This window comes from Medicago truncatula, chromosome 6 (assembly GCF_003473485.1).
Source record: "Medicago truncatula cultivar Jemalong A17 chromosome 6, MtrunA17r5.0-ANR, whole genome shotgun sequence".
In the NCBI taxonomy this organism is placed as follows: Eukaryota; Viridiplantae; Streptophyta; class Magnoliopsida; order Fabales; family Fabaceae; genus Medicago; species Medicago truncatula.
This window is the reverse complement of record NC_053047.1, coordinates 3,781,303-3,797,412: the sequence shown is the minus strand read 5'-3', so window position 1 is coordinate 3,797,412 and position 16,110 is coordinate 3,781,303. Positions and strand designations below refer to the sequence as shown.

Sequence of the window (16,110 nt, the reverse complement as noted above, 5' to 3'; positions counted from 1 at the left end):
ATGGCATCATAATTAATTGGTTTTTGTTTAGTCAACAATTAATATTTTTCGTTGATGTAGAATAGTCAACAACTCTTGACCAAAAAAAAAGTCAATAATTATAGTTCTTTTCACAATTCAAATATAGTTTATGGCATTAACATGTATGGCTATTTTCTTTTTTTACTATATTAACATTATTGACTATTAATAGTCTGTACACTCGGGCACTAATGGATCTAGTCGGTATTAGTGCACTAATGGGCACTAGTTACTTTTTTTTTTTTCTTTCAATAATTAACCTTTTTCGTTGATACTACTCTGTCTTAAACTAGGGTGTGATCCGTGCCGATGTACGGATTAACAATTTTAAAAAAATTCACGTTGGCTAATCACATCAACGTCATACCTAAAGAAAACTAAGATTTGCATCCCAAATCGAATTGAAACAAATAGTATTGACAAAATACATAAATGATGTGAATCATAATCAAATCTTAACGTTCCACATATTAGACGCTCAATCATCATCAATTCAATCTCATTCTATTATATAAACATAAATTCAAAGTTTTCAGGTTGATAAACAAATATTATACAATAGATTCAGATAACAATCAAGAAAAAACACCCTTTTTTTTTTTACAAACACAACCATTGAAAGGACCAGCAAAATGAGGAGAAGGGCGGATTTCCCCATAAGGGTATTGCACACATATAAGAATCATAAAATCAACAAAATTAATTATTCAATTTCATCTACCAAATAAGGCTATGATTTTGTTACAAAATATATCTAATAAATTATCTTGAATGTTGAAATCATAAAACCAATGGAAATGGATAGAAACAAAAAGTTGCTCAGCATTGTTTAGCCACTGACGCATCATGTATCTTTTGAACCATTCAACCAACGTAGGTTCTCAAACGGAATGATTTTAAAAAATTCACAGTGGAAAAACAAAACAAACCAAATTTCTTATCGGTGCAACATAACTGGAAATATATTAATTTTCATACATCACGGTGCCTTCAACATACATGACATATTAATAAAGATACCAAAGTACAAACAGAAATAGAAATTGAGCAATATTGCCACTACAAAGTCTCTTATACATGAAAGCTCCAATAACACAGCAACAATGCTTTACCTAATTATATAACAGAAACAAACGCAGGGGCATCGATAGAACACATAAACATTGTTCATAAATAATAAGATGAAGTAACAGTTTGATAAACCTAAGGAAATAAACCATATAGCAGACACACTTGAGGTCAGACCACCAATCCAAAACGGAGAAATACAAATTACACCGAGAAATCCAGAAACAGCACCAATGCAGGTTTATCAAACGTAAAGTTGGCCATGAGTAAATACTGGCCTTGGCAAATAAAGTCCAACAGAGGTTAAAGTTTGCCCTTGGCTCTTGTTTATGGTCATAGCAAATGAAAGAACCAGTGGAAACTGACGCCTCTCAAACGTAATGGAAACATTAGCACCAGAAGGGATCAGATTCATCCGAGGAATGTAGACAACCTCACCAGCATGTGCACCACCAATAACACGTGCACAAATCACATTTTTCCCCAAAGAGACAATAATCAAACGCGTTCCATTGCAGAGACCAGATGCTTGATCAACGTTGCGAAGCAACATGACATGAACTCCAACCTTCAAACATAATTATTATTTTTTCTAATTTTTTTTATGTGTGTGACCAAATACTTGTGTCCATTCAAGAATTGCTCCTTTTCAAAAGCCCTTTTTTTACTTTCAAAATCAACGAAGAAGGAGGATCAGCTCATGGTTTCTTAAACTATACTCCGTTCTATGAGTTCTTGCCTCTCTTTGAACATCAAAAGAGCCAAAAGGAACGTTAAAGATGTCATGACAAAGTGCATATCTTTCTCTAGATTGTCCATCATCACTAATCCTTGGATGCTCATTGCTGATTGTATCTTCACCATTTGCCATGCTGATTGTATCTTCACCATTTGCCATGCTGCTATTTTTGTTGATTTTCTAGACATATGTGTATTGCTTGGCCTTAATATAATTGGCATCACAATATTCATGATTCGCGCCAATTTCACCTAAATTTTTTTATTGTGGTTTGTCCAATGTCCCTTGGCGCCTGACATTTTTTGAAGAGTATCGCTATTTATCTAGAGATTTTTTGAAGAGTATCGCTACTTGTTATTTGACGGAAATTAAGGGATGTAATAATGTGTAATTAAGGAAAGGTGTTAGCAATACACTGTCTTGAAATTTTCTTGATAAATTTTGTCACTGTATCTATCATTTCCCATAAGGTTAACATTGAAAAGCTTGCTTTTAATTCATTTACCTATTTCTCTTAATATTGTTTAGCACTGCTATTGATCGCGAAAGAAAACATGCCAAGAACATCGCGAATGATTTTGAACCGTTTGATCTAGACCTTTAATTACAATACATGGGTGGTTTGAAATAAAATGATGTAGAAAGATATTAAAATTTTACCGTCGTCCATCGGGATGTTGTCGTGAAAGGAATTCTTGTGATAAATAGCATTTTCCTTTTTTGAATCTTTGTTGAGGTTCTTTCCCACCTTCATTTTGAACATAAGTGTATCCTCCTCCATTTTGATGGCCTCCCTCTTGCATGTGGTCCTAGACCTTTTTTTTTATTTTTTATTTATTTATTTATTTTTATTTTTAAATTGCTTGGATTGATCACAATGCCTACATATATGATATATGTAATTGAACATGTTTTAATGTCCTCAAACAACAATTCAGTTGCCACATTATAATAGATGTAGATTTACAAATTAAAAGCAAGTATTCAGAGCTATTGTATCCACATAAACTCGTGCAATACTAAACCCTTTAAAAATTCAACAATTAATATAGTTTCAAGCACGTAAAAGAGATTGTTTGTACATGAATTGACATAATTCATTTAAAAAAGTAAAACAAAAATGAAGAGATATTATATTTGGGATTAAGTTTCATTAATTAATTATCAAATGTCTTTCCTTGGTTGATTATATACTCCTCTTATTTCAATTACACTTTAATCGATTGCCCTCTGTAAATCTCCATGCCTAGTCGATAACAGAAGATCCATTACATCCTTTAACTTTCAAAATTTCGCTTAGTTAACGTATAGAATGGCATTACATTTTGATGGTGCATGTGATTGTAAATCTAGTACAATGTTTCGGAACTAGTATCTACAAATGCCTCTACCCATTTCCCTTATAATGAAATTATATGTCTAACACTCCTTAAGTCAAAAGATAAATTTTGAATTGTAAGTCGGGAAAGTATTATGTTCAGGAATTGAAACACATGCAAAGATTCCTCTATTAGCTCCCACGCACCTACACATGCAAAGATCAAACACGAATGTGAAGTGGCAAAGGCCAAAATTAGGTTTTGTTAAAATCAGTACAAATGTAAATTTATCTGAGGTGGGTATTTGGGGATTAGGTGTTGTTGCTCGTGATGACAATGGTGAAGAGTTGGGATCTTCTACTTGGTGTGTCGAAGGTTTTGAAGACCGAGCCACTGCGGAAGCTTTCCTCATGTTTAAAGCTTTGTGTTGGGCTATTGTTGTTGTTTCACTAAGATCTTTCCTGAGAGTGATTGTGATGTAGTGATGTCAAAGCTTCAGGAGAAGTGGGATGTCTCTAAAACATATGAAGGGAAAATAGTTCATAGGATTATGCAAATGAAGTGTTACTTTGTCTCTTGTAAGTATAGTTTTACTAAGAAGGATGGGAATAAAGTTGCGCAAGGGTGGGTTGGCCCAATATGCGTTAACTGAACCAAATATTGTGTGGATGGAAACAGAGCCCATTTGTAATTTGGATTTTTTTTTGTTACAATTTGTAATTTGGATTTAATCATTCAATGATATTTCCCATTTATTCAAAAATAAATAAATGCTTTATTGTATGATCTGACATGTTGATGGGCAAAACACGCCGTTTTGGAGATCTGAAGGAGATTTATATGGCAAAGCGTTGTGTTTTGAAAACAAGGAAGTAGAATATGGGTTTTTGAGAAATAGAGATAGAGATGAAATTGGGGAAATCACAACCCTAATTTGGGTGGAAAATCCGTGATTCTAGTTGATTTGTACATGAAATCACCCGTTCTTTCCGCCTGTATTTGGCCCATGGGTTATACCCACACGAATTCGAACAAGCGATGTACTTGGAAGCCATTTGATTTAAGGTGTTCAAGCTTCGGAAAGATAAAAATGGAGTTAGGGTTTGAAAATTAGGAGAGAATGGTGTGAAAGGATGAATGAGATGACATTAACCACGTAAATCTAAAAAATGACGCGTTTTACCCATCAACATGCCACATCGTACACTTAACTACCACATCATTGTGTTTGTAACATTTGGTCAACAAAAGGACCGAATTGAAATTGTTTACAAACTTAAAGGTATCATGTGCGAGCAAACTAACTTAAAAACCTATCTATTACAAATCTCAAACTTAAAGAACCCATGACGTAATTTAGCCTAATTGATTTCATAATACTTTTTTTTTTTTTTAATACTAAAATAAAGACTTCCACTCATTCAACTGAATATAATTCATCAAATATAATCACAAACTCAAGATAAATGATATTTAAACAAACATTTTTGACAACTTTTGTGATAACTTTCTCTCTCATAATCACCTTATGTTTTAACTTTCTCTCTCTATTGCTTTGATTTTTGTGTCAATATCTCATTTTCTTTGTAAAATCTTTGTTGTCTCAAAAGTTGTCATATAAATGAATGTTCAAACGCAACTCCAAAACTCAATGCAGTTAAAAACATAAAAGATGATTACACGAAAAAACTCACTAGATCCAACTTAATAAGTCATGGGTTTTTCTATCATGTGCAAATTTGCACATGTTAAGAAATTTAAAGTAGTAACTTTGACTTGGAAGTTGTGCTTTATGTAATACCCCGTTTTCCCAACATAAAAATTTCATAAAAATAATCAGAGTATTCACATAAACGGAATGTCACATTCTTTTCTTAAAATCCTAAACTGAATAAATAACTATTTATCCTTGAAAATTCAATAACAAAATCTTTAATACTTCACAGCGGAATTTATTCAAAAACAGTCTTTGGCACGAAGGTCTCTTCATAAATGTCTCATAAAAATCCAATCTAAAAATATAGTCATAAATCTTCAAAAACAATATGTGAGGAATAGAAAAGCAATAACAAAGTTCCCATCCTGTTACGTATCAGAGCACCTAAGACACATGAGAGAGCTAATCCACTCACGACAGCAATCTAACAGCAACTTAAACTCGATCACCTGCAAGTTACTCATACGAAGAGCAACATTTCCAAGCAGAAGGGGTGAGATTTCACAAAACAATAATATTAAGCATATAATTCAACAATTATATTTAATCAACATCCAATCATCTTAACATTCATTATAGATAATAATATATCATTAAACACTTCAATCATAGTTTGTACACTTCACAATTTATCAACATAAACATCCTTGACTCGACAATGCGACTCTAACTCGACTATGCAACTTAGACCTCTTATATGCATGTGGTACCAATACGGAGCATCAAGCCCCTATCGCTATTTAAGTATTAATATACTCCAGAGCATCAAGCCCCTATCGCTATTTAAGTATTAATATACTCCAGAGCATCAAGCCCCCTATCGCTATTTAAGTATTAATATCCTCCAAAGCATCAAGCCCCCAACAAAGAATGCTAATGCATGGACTCGACTTCTTAAACATCTTAAATCGACAACTCTTGTATAATCCAATAATTTGGAACTTCATCATCTTAATCAACTTAGACCGACTCATGCAGCTTAGTTTAATAACAACAGCAACACAATAGTATACAAAAACAGCATGACATGATAATATAAAATGCAAGTCAACAACGTCTCAATTATTCACATATAATTCAAGTAATGCATATACAATTATATCACAATATAACATCATCAAAACACATCATCAAATAACACATCTTTAAATAACACATCTTTATATGACACATCTTTATATAGCACATCTCTATATCACAAATCTTTAAAGCACACTTCTTCAAATAGCACATTAATACACATCACTAAATCATATGAGATTAAAATCAGGAAAATAAATATATTAAACTAATACACATGAAACATAATAGATACAAAATAGCAATTTGAAGGGATTGACACGACATAGTGTTAAATTTCTAGAATGGAAATTCAATCAAAATTGCAGTTTAATTATACTAATCAATTAGCAATAAGAATACAATCATATAATGGTCAATGTACAAATATAACCACAGCAGAAAGTTTTGTTCTTTGCAAAGCCAAAATAAACTAACTAATTTCAACAGAAAGTTTAAGTATCACGTATAACATACTAAAACAAAATATAAATTAATATAATTGATAAACACTATGATTTCTCAATTTTTATCATACTTTATTTTGATATGGCTTATCAATTGAATCGAAAAGTAGTAACCAATGAAATAAGGCATATGCACGGTACAAAATCATATTCCAGTACATGTTGCAATAATTAATCAATACGAGTCGATTAACAATAAAACAAATCAAAGTTTGAAGCACAAAACAGCACACATGAATATAACCTCAATCAACTACCAATTTAGCACGTAAAAATAGTGAATTTTGAGACAAGAATATACCTAAAATCACAACGGTAAAGCATGAATTTAACATTAATTTATTAAAAGAATAAGGAAATAATGAAATTTAACAACCTTTCACTACCCACATGAGTACACAACCTTATGATGAATAAAACTTCCCCCATACGTTAATTCAATGGTTTACCTACTCTTTCAACATCAATCTAACAATTTTTCATCAATTCCTCACTCTAACCCTAATTCTCAAATCCTCCAAAACTAATCCCACCCTTGTTAAATTTAATCATCAGAATTACGGACTTAATAAGATTGAATGTTAGTCTCACCCTTACCTTATAAGATGAAATCGCAGCCCCTCTAGGTCTTCTCCATTCTCTTGGTCCCTTTTCTCCAAAATTGATCGCACGTTATGTTTTTCTAAACTAGGTATTTCCTATTTATATCTCCACCATCCATCTTATCTTATTTCTCTTTCTCCCCCAAACTCTCTAAAATCTCATAACAACTCCTAAACCCAATATTATTTTATTTTCAAATCTTATTCTATTAAATAATATAATAAGCCACTTAATAAATTACATAATCATATAAAAATATTCTAAACTCTTCTTAATAAATTCTAGACTCAATTAAATAATTAAATAAAACAAATAATTCAAAAAGGGCGTTACACTTTATATATTAAATATGTAACTTTTAATGAATAATTATTGATTTTCAATGAAAAGTTGCTACTTTTAGTTGCCTTAACATGTACTACCTCCGTTACTTTTTAATTGTCACATTTTGATATTTTACACAAACCAAGACAATCAACAATTGATACTACTTTTGATGCCACAAGCTATATTTTTACTATAATGACCTTATTCATTTAATATCTCATTTCATATATATATCTCCCTCCGTAATAAATAACTAAGGTACCGTTTGGCCAGGCTTTTTTTCGGTGTAAAAGCTACTTTCAAACAAAGTTAAAATAAAGCTCTTTAAGAAAAAGGCTAAAGCTGTTTGGTTTCTTTATTTTTTTTTAGTTCTAAAGTTATTTTTGAGTTAAAAGCTGTTTGGCAAAATATTGTACAAAACTTTGAATTTATTATTTTTTGGTGGTGTCTGGGGTTCGAACCCGGGACCTTGCATATATTTATGCATTGTCTATAAATAAAAAAACTTTGAATTCATTATGAATTAACATAATAAATAAAAAAATGTCTAAAATATTTTTTGGAGGAAAAAAATGTTTAAAATATAAAAGATATATTTTTACCAATACTATATTTACTCAATGACGTTTATTTTGTGTAACATGAATACAAATTTGTACAGTATCTTTTCCAATTATACTCTATAACAAATTTTGTTATAAGAATACCATATTTTTAGTGTTGGTCAAAAAGATAAGAATTTATATTATATAATATTATATTTGTTACATTGTTGGTGTCATTGAAAAAGATATGTTTAGTTTTTTTAATAAGAAAAAGATATGCATAGTTTCTTACAATACAAATGTGTAAATTACATATAAGTATAATTTTTTTAGGCAACTACACTTGTACTTTTAATTAAAATCAAAATTTTATAAAAATAATTATACGCATTACACAACACTAACAAAAATTAGACGCATTAGCATAACAAAAAAAAACAGAAAGAAGAACATAAAGTATTACTCTAAACGCTAACGTGTGTGTGTATTTCCGTGGTTGAAGAAAGGGAATAAAAATATTCGGTGTCATTCATTGACAGCGTGAATACAAATATTTGCGAGGTTATGATGATCAAAAGATATTGAAATTAATATATAAGTGATAAAAAGATAATAAAATTCCTTAAAAAAATAGATAATAAACTTAAATGGAACCTCATTAAAAAATTAAATGGACCGGTTAAAAAAAATAAAATAAAATAAAATGGAAGAAAAAAGCATATTGAAAAAATAAAACAAAAGATTGCCGGCGGGAGTTGAAGAGAGGTGCTTGTGAAATAAATTGGGGAGAAATAGTTTTTTGAAGTAGCATTCAACAACTTTTGGTTAAAGCCCATTCCATTCAATTTTATGCATTCTAAAAAAAGTACTTTTTTTCGAAGGTACTTTATTGATATTGTGTTTGGCCTAGCTTCTCCTTAAAAACTTAGAAAAGCTGAAAAAAAGCCGGGCCAAACGGTACCTAAGAATAATATTGGTAAAACAACATTTAATGTTGCATTGAACTTTGAAAGTGACAGTTAAATAGGAACAAAATTTTTCTCCAAAAGTGACACTTAAAAAGGAACGGAGGGAGTATAATATTGCACATGTTAGACAAACCCATAAGTCAAATACCTCTTTTACTTCTTTAAGTTTGATAAAAATACTAGACTCGTCCTATAATTTTTTTGAAGTTTCAAATAGGTCCTTTAAATTTCAAATAGGATATCAGTGTTTTAAATGGACTAACCCGACATCTCTGTCGAACTTAAAGGACTTACAAGAGTTGTGCTTGGAAGCCATTTGATTTAAGGTGTATAAGCTTTTGAATGATAAAAATGGAGTCAGGGTTCGAAAATCGGGGGAGAATGGTGTGCAAGGATGAAGGAGATGACGTTAACCACGTCGGACCTGAAAAATGCCGCGTTTTGTCCATCAACATGCCATATTATACACTGAACTACCATCTCATTGTTTTTGTAACATTTGGTTAACAAAAGGACTAAATTGAAACCGTTTACAAACTTAAAGGTATTATATGTAAGCAAACTAACTTAAATGACCTATTTTTTACAAACCTCAAACTTAAAGGACCAATGATGTAATTTAGCCTAATTGATTTCAATTTTTTTTTTTTTTATTACTAAAATAGAGAAATCTCACTCATACAACATGATATAATTCATCAAATATAATCACAAACTCAATGTTGTTAAAAATATAAAATATAAATACACAAACAAACTCACTACATCCAACTTAATAAGTCAAATACCTTTTTTGCATCAACGTCAAAATCCACAAAATTCAATTTATTAAACAATCATTCAAAATTTAAATGATTTTGAATACCACAAAACTTTTTTTAAGTGATGAAGTCTTGATTGATTACCACAATACTTGTTTTAAATGACAAAAAGTTTTGATTGAATACCACAAGAATTTTTTAATTTGCAAATGACAAAAAATATTGATTGAATACCACAAGACTTTTTTTAAGTTGCAAAGAATCTTGATTGAATACCACCAGACTTTTTCATGTTAAAAAAATATCTTAAAATCTTAATCTAATACACCCTCTTTAAAAGACGACAAAAGATATTTGACCAACTTTTTTTTTTTTTAAACAAAAGTATTTGACCAACTTAATAACTTAATTAAAAGACAACAAAAAGTATTTGACCAACTTAAAAAAAATGGTATTTGACCAACTTAATAACTTAAAACAACAAAATACATTACATCAAAATACGTTTATGTTTCAAAATGAATGTCGTTTAAGACTTTTACACGCATATTAAGAAATAAATTAATTAAAAGAAAGAAGGATGTTATTTTACAGAATTATCTTAATCAACTATTGATTTATTTTTAATTAAAGAAAAAATAATCCTTTGAAATTATTGAAAAGAAAAAATTATTATTGCATTGGAAACTATTTTAAAATAAATTCTTTTTTTTTTTGGTGGTGTCTGGGGTCGAACTCTGGACCTTGTATATATTATGCATTATTTTTTCTAACTGAGTTAAGCTTATGAAAAAAAAAAAAAAAACTTCTACTCCTCATCTTGAAATGGAGAAAATACTCCATCTTATCCTTGTTATAAGAAAAAAGTGACTTTTTAGGTTCATATAATAATTAATATATTTTATTATAAATATAGACTAGATGCATTACTTGCACATGAATCGAAAAAAAGTCAATTAGGGAGTATGTTTTTAACTTAAAATAAACATAAAAAGAATTTCCATATACGGCATAAACCCAGGTGAATGCATCAACGTCAGCTACAAACATTTTCCAAACAAACACACACACTCTCAAACATTTTATCTTTCTCGGGAAAATCTTGTAATAAAATTTTCTCACTCATTTTTCCATTCATCTGAAAAAAATCTCAACTGATTCAGCTACGATCAACAATGTCATCTTCCAAGCAGCAACAACAATTCCGTTGCACTCAAATTCCATCCAAGGTTCTTCACTTCCGCAACCTTCCATGGGAATGCAGCGATGAAGAACTTGCTGATCTTTGTAGTCCGTTTGGAAAAGTGATGAGTACTAAGTGTAATGTTGGTGTTAATCAGAATCAAGCTTTTGTTCAATTCGTAAGCATGTTCATTCATTTTTGATGATTTTTTTTTTTTTTTTTTTAAATTTTTGTGTTATGAATGTGTTAGGATTTATCTTATGAATTTTTTATGAATTTATGCGTTAGAAATTGGTTAGGTTGTTGTTGAATTTTGAGAGAGAATTGAGCTGAATTCGAAGATGGATACTTCATATTTACTGGCCATGCAGCACTGACAATTTAGATTGAATGCATGTCCGGTATGTGATATGCCTGTGAGTCTGACACTGATATGATGCCGATGCCTAGGCATGTGATTGACTTTAGATTGAATGCATGTCCGGTATGTGATATGTCTGTGTGTCTGACACTACACGATGCCGATGCTGATGCATGTGGTTACATTCAATCACATTTTCCTTTAATTATTACTAATATATATGTGTCATTGTCTCTGTCGTGTTCAATGTCCGCGAATGTGTCAATGCTTCATACTCTCTCTGGTCGCATTTATAAGCAAAAAAATAACTTTTTAAGTTCATTTAATATCTAATGTATCCGGTCTATATATAGGTCATATACATTATTTATTCAATGAACTTAAAAAATTATTTTTTGCTTATAAATGTGACCGAAGGGAGTAGTTTGTTCGATGTTCATGTATGTGTCAATGCTTCATAGCCTGGATGTTGTATTGACACTTTAGATTGAAAACTGGTGTCTGACACATGTTGGTGCATACCCCTGACAAGGCACTGATGCATTTAATTACATTCAATTACTTAAATTTTCTCAAATTATTACTTGTGTTTATGTGTCATAGTAAATGTCGTGTTTGATGTTTGTGTTAGTGCTTCATAGCAAGTATGTTGCATGGTTATTTATGAGTACAGTTGTAACAGTCTAACAGAACGCGTTTTTGATTTATATACTGCAGCATTGCACAGTTATGATGACAATATCTAAGCCTGAATATGATTGATCAATGTGTGGTTTTCGGATCCTATTTAAAAGCAATGGAATTGTGAATTTGGAAAAGTTTAAGTCAGCAGTGATAAAATGTCAGGTCTTGCATGTAAAATGTTGGTTATGTCACTGTTTTCTGTTGGTAATTGGATACCAAACCGAGAGAGAGAGACTGGATTTGTTTTAATTTGAAAAATTGATGGGATTTCATTGCTGAAAAAGTTGTCAAGAGGACGAAATCACATGTTAGCCCTAGGAGTAGCAAAAATGTAATTAATCCACAGTTAAATTTCTAGGTATTTATGACAAAGATTGAACTAGAGACTAGATTGTATACTTGAATAGTTATGGAGAAGTTTTTAGATAAATTTTTTGGTGAATTTTCAGATTTTGACGTTAAATGAAGTTAAATGTATGTATGGGAATTTTAGAAGTCTTATTGCAAGTGAACATCAATTTGATATATGCAAACCATAAATTATTTGTTTCCGCAACTGGTGATCAAACTGGATTCCCTGTATGTTCTTTTAGCTTTTTTCCTTGATTAGAACGATGCTTCAATGTAAAATTGACGAGAGAACAAAAACAACAATGATTATGACTCGAAATATAAACTTCGTTCATGTGCTGCATCATATGCTTTCTTATATTCGATGACACATCTTGATCTGGTGCTTTATTGATTCTCCTACTCAAGGTTCTAAGCTCTTAAATATAAATGCTTTACCAGGCGGAACTGAATCAAGCAATTTCAATGGTTTCATATTATGCTTCATCTTCAGAGCCTGCTCAGGTTCGTGGCAAGACTGTTTACATTCAATATTCTAATAGACATCATATTGTCAACAGCAATTCCCCTGGAGATATCCCTGGAAATGTCTTGCTGGTAACCATTGAAGGTGTTGAAGCAGGAGATGTGAGCATTGATGTTATCCACTTGGTAAGTGATACTGAGTTGCTAGTTGATTTGGATTTCTGTGTGATGTTGGTAGGCGCCTTGTTTGGGTGAACTGTGTGATGTACAAACTTATTTTTTTCTAGTGTATAATAGCTGACTTCTGGTAGAATCAATACATTTCTTTGTTCTTTACTCAGGTGTTTTCTGCGTTTGGCTTTGTACACAAACTTGCCACATTTGAAAAGACTGCAGGTTTTCAGGTTAGTGAAATAGTGAATTGCACTTCTTTCAATGTATCTTATCAGCATTCACTATTCACTGTGTATTATTTATGGGTAGGCTCTGATTCAGTACACTGATGCTGAGACTGCTGCTTCGGCTAAGGATTCACTCGATGGAAGAAGCATACCAAGGCAAGCTCTACTTTTACATTTTCTCCTTTCTTAACCCTCATCATTAATTGTGGTGATTGCTTTCATTTCCAGATACTTGCTCCCAGAGCATGTTGGAGCTTGCAACTTGCGTATCTCGTACTCAGCACATCGAGACCTCAACATCAAATTCCAATCTAACCGCAGCAGGTAGATACGTGTACTTTAGTTTTTTTGTCAGTCAGAATATAGTTGTCTTGTTTGTGATGACATCTTTTTACCTTTTTCCATATGGTAGATGAATTTGTTGTCATAATGAAATTAGTATGGAAACTGATTGCATAAATCTAATTTTTGTGAATGTCGGTAAATTTTTATTATTTTGGAATGTTAATATTTACTATATTACGCTGTCTCAAATCTCTATTTGATTCGTTCTCCTTGATCTCTGTATCAACGAAAACTGTTCTGCTATTAAAGAATGTGCAATTTGCCTTTTGTAGCCGTTTTCCATCAAGATCATAGGTGTATGGAAGCTTCTAGTTTTGTTCATTGAATTTTTTGTTCAAAACAATATTTAACATTTATGATTATATCTATGCATTTTTTTAGAATTAGTATTAAAAGGTTACCTAATCACCTTGTCTAACCACGTCTAGGACTTATCTTGCTAGTCATCAATTTTGGTCTATAGGTTCTACATTCATATCCATTTCACACACTGAATTCTTTTAATCTATAACTCCTGCATGAGATTGTTTGAAAGTGCACATTGAAATATTCATTTTATAAATTTATAAATGTTCAGTAGATATTAGTCCTATTTAAATGCCTGGTTTGGTTATATTCCCTAGTTTTTTGTTTTTGTAGGGACTACACTAATCCCATGCTTCCTGTTAATCAGGCTGCTATTGACAGTGCGTTACAGGTATATTGCTCATATTTTCTTCCATTATATATGTTTTGCATATTTTTGAATGTTCTAACAACTCTTGATGTTCAGCCTGCAATTGGTCCTGACGGAAAGAGGAAGGAACACAAAAGTAATGTGCTTTTGGCAACAATTGAAAATATGCAGTATGCTGTACCCCTAGATGTTCTTCACTCGGTGAGAATTTTATTTCTCATTAAAAGGGTAATTTATTGGTGATTTATATTTAATACTTCTGACATGCATTTACAGGTGTTTTCTGCATTTGGCTTTGTTCAGAAAGTTGCTATGTTTGATAAGAATGGGCACACTCATGCACTGATTCAATACCCTGGTATTGATCCTATTTGACTGAAGCTCTTGATTGCAACTCTAGAACTTACTCTATTAATCAAGCGAAATTCTTATTTGTCCATCTATTGTAGTTGTGCATCCGTTGCTCAACAATAAATTCTTTTTGTGGCTATTCATCATGTGTAAGTGTAACCTTTTTCCCCCCTTTTAGATCTTACGATAGCAGCGGCGGCCAAAGAAACTTTGGAGGGACATTGCATATATGATGGTGGCTATTGTAAGCTTCATCTAACATACTCTCGTCATACTGATCTCAATGTTAAGGTATAAAAAAAATATGTTTGAGTTAATATTAATGAGGGAAGAATATGAGAAAGTTGGACATTTTCTTGATCAGAAATAATGCTCGAGTGTATGCTTCTCAACACTTGATTGACCTTTTATAGTGTTTCTTTTGATCTTCGAATGATATTCACTTAATATAATTGTTTGGTTTCAGGCATTCAGTGACAAAAGCAGAGACTATACAGTGCTAGATCCTAGTCTCCATGCAGCTCAAGCTCCTGCATGGCAGACCACTCAAGCTGCGACTATGTATTCTGGTTCAATGGGACAAATGCCATCATGGGATCCAAACCAGCAGGAAGTTACACAAAGTTATTTATCAGCACCCGGTACTTTTCCTTCTGGTCAAGCCGCTCCTCCATTTCCTGGCTATTCCCCAGCTGCAGTACCCCCCGCCGGTGCCTCACCTCATTCTCATATGCCTCCCAGTTCATTTGCCGGTGCTTTTCCTGGTAGTCAACCTCATTATGGTTGGGAAAGTAGATTTCGTCTGAACTACAATCCCTATACCTTATAGTTTTTATTCAACTCCATCAAATTTTCAAGTTGGATCTCATTGATTCATACAGAGTTTCAGTTTCAATTTCTGATGCCCTAAGTTTTGAGCCTTTTGTCCAAACTACCCACTATTTTCGGGTATTGTCTTTACTTACTACATGGATTTTTTTTTTTTCTTGTTTATTTTTGGTATTTCTTCATGCTAACAACCCTTCTGTGGTGCAAAGGCATACAATAGTTAAATATTTACTTTTATTTTGGACTACATGGAGTATTGTTTTCTGCATTGCTTCAAAATCACATGGGATTTATTTTTAAATGTTTAAACTAGTCGAGATACCCTGGCTGGGATAGAATTGGATTTGTGGTGATGCCTATAACGTTATTTTGGAAAAGGTAAAAGAAATGAGGAAAATGAATCTTTTTTTAGAGCTGGTAAAATGAATACCTCTCAATCCCATAAATTACTTCATTTCATCCATACTAAAATGTCTTTAATACAAGTAGGAATATAATTATAGTTATAACAAGGACACCTGTTAGCTTCTTTAGAAAAAAGAGGACACTTGTTAGCATTTTTCGAAGATATATCTATACTATAGGTAAAGAGAATACATATTTTTGGACAGATTTGTTGATGTCATTAAAAAATATAAGATTTTTATATTATAGTTGTTATAGTGTTTGTGTCATTGAAAAATATAAGTATAATTTGTTATAATATGAAAGTGCAAAATATGTATACTTATGTTTTATTCAAAATCAAAATAATTTTATTCAAAACATAGATTTCACAAAAACTACCGTTCGTAGTTCATACACATTTGCGCAATAAAAAGAGATGACAAATTATAAGTGAAGGCAAATTTTTCTTAAAAAAAAAAGCCCA

At 31.6% G+C, this 16,110-nt stretch overlaps 2 protein-coding genes across 2 annotated transcripts; both read left to right on the top strand.

Annotated features, from left to right (window-relative positions):
- The first annotated feature begins 10,769 nt into the window (after positions 1 to 10,769).
- On the top strand, positions 10,770 to 13,367 carry LOC120575847 (polypyrimidine tract-binding protein homolog 1). Its single transcript, XM_039826555.1, has 5 exons — positions 10,770 to 10,955; positions 12,615 to 12,824; positions 12,980 to 13,042; positions 13,122 to 13,195; positions 13,268 to 13,367. The coding sequence occupies exons 1-5, from the start codon at positions 10,770 to 10,772 to the stop codon at positions 13,365 to 13,367; spliced, it is 633 nt and encodes a 210-aa protein (XP_039682489.1).
- On the top strand, positions 12,621 to 15,516 carry LOC11414914 (polypyrimidine tract-binding protein homolog 1). Its single transcript, XM_039826770.1, has 8 exons — positions 12,621 to 12,824; positions 12,980 to 13,042; positions 13,122 to 13,363; positions 14,024 to 14,081; positions 14,157 to 14,261; positions 14,337 to 14,418; positions 14,590 to 14,702; positions 14,878 to 15,516. Exons 4-8 carry the CDS (start codon positions 14,040 to 14,042, stop codon positions 15,238 to 15,240), a joined length of 705 nt encoding a protein of 234 aa, XP_039682704.1. The 5' UTR covers positions 12,621 to 12,824; positions 12,980 to 13,042; positions 13,122 to 13,363; positions 14,024 to 14,039; the 3' UTR covers positions 15,241 to 15,516.
- The last annotated feature ends 594 nt before the right edge of the window (positions 15,517 to 16,110 follow it).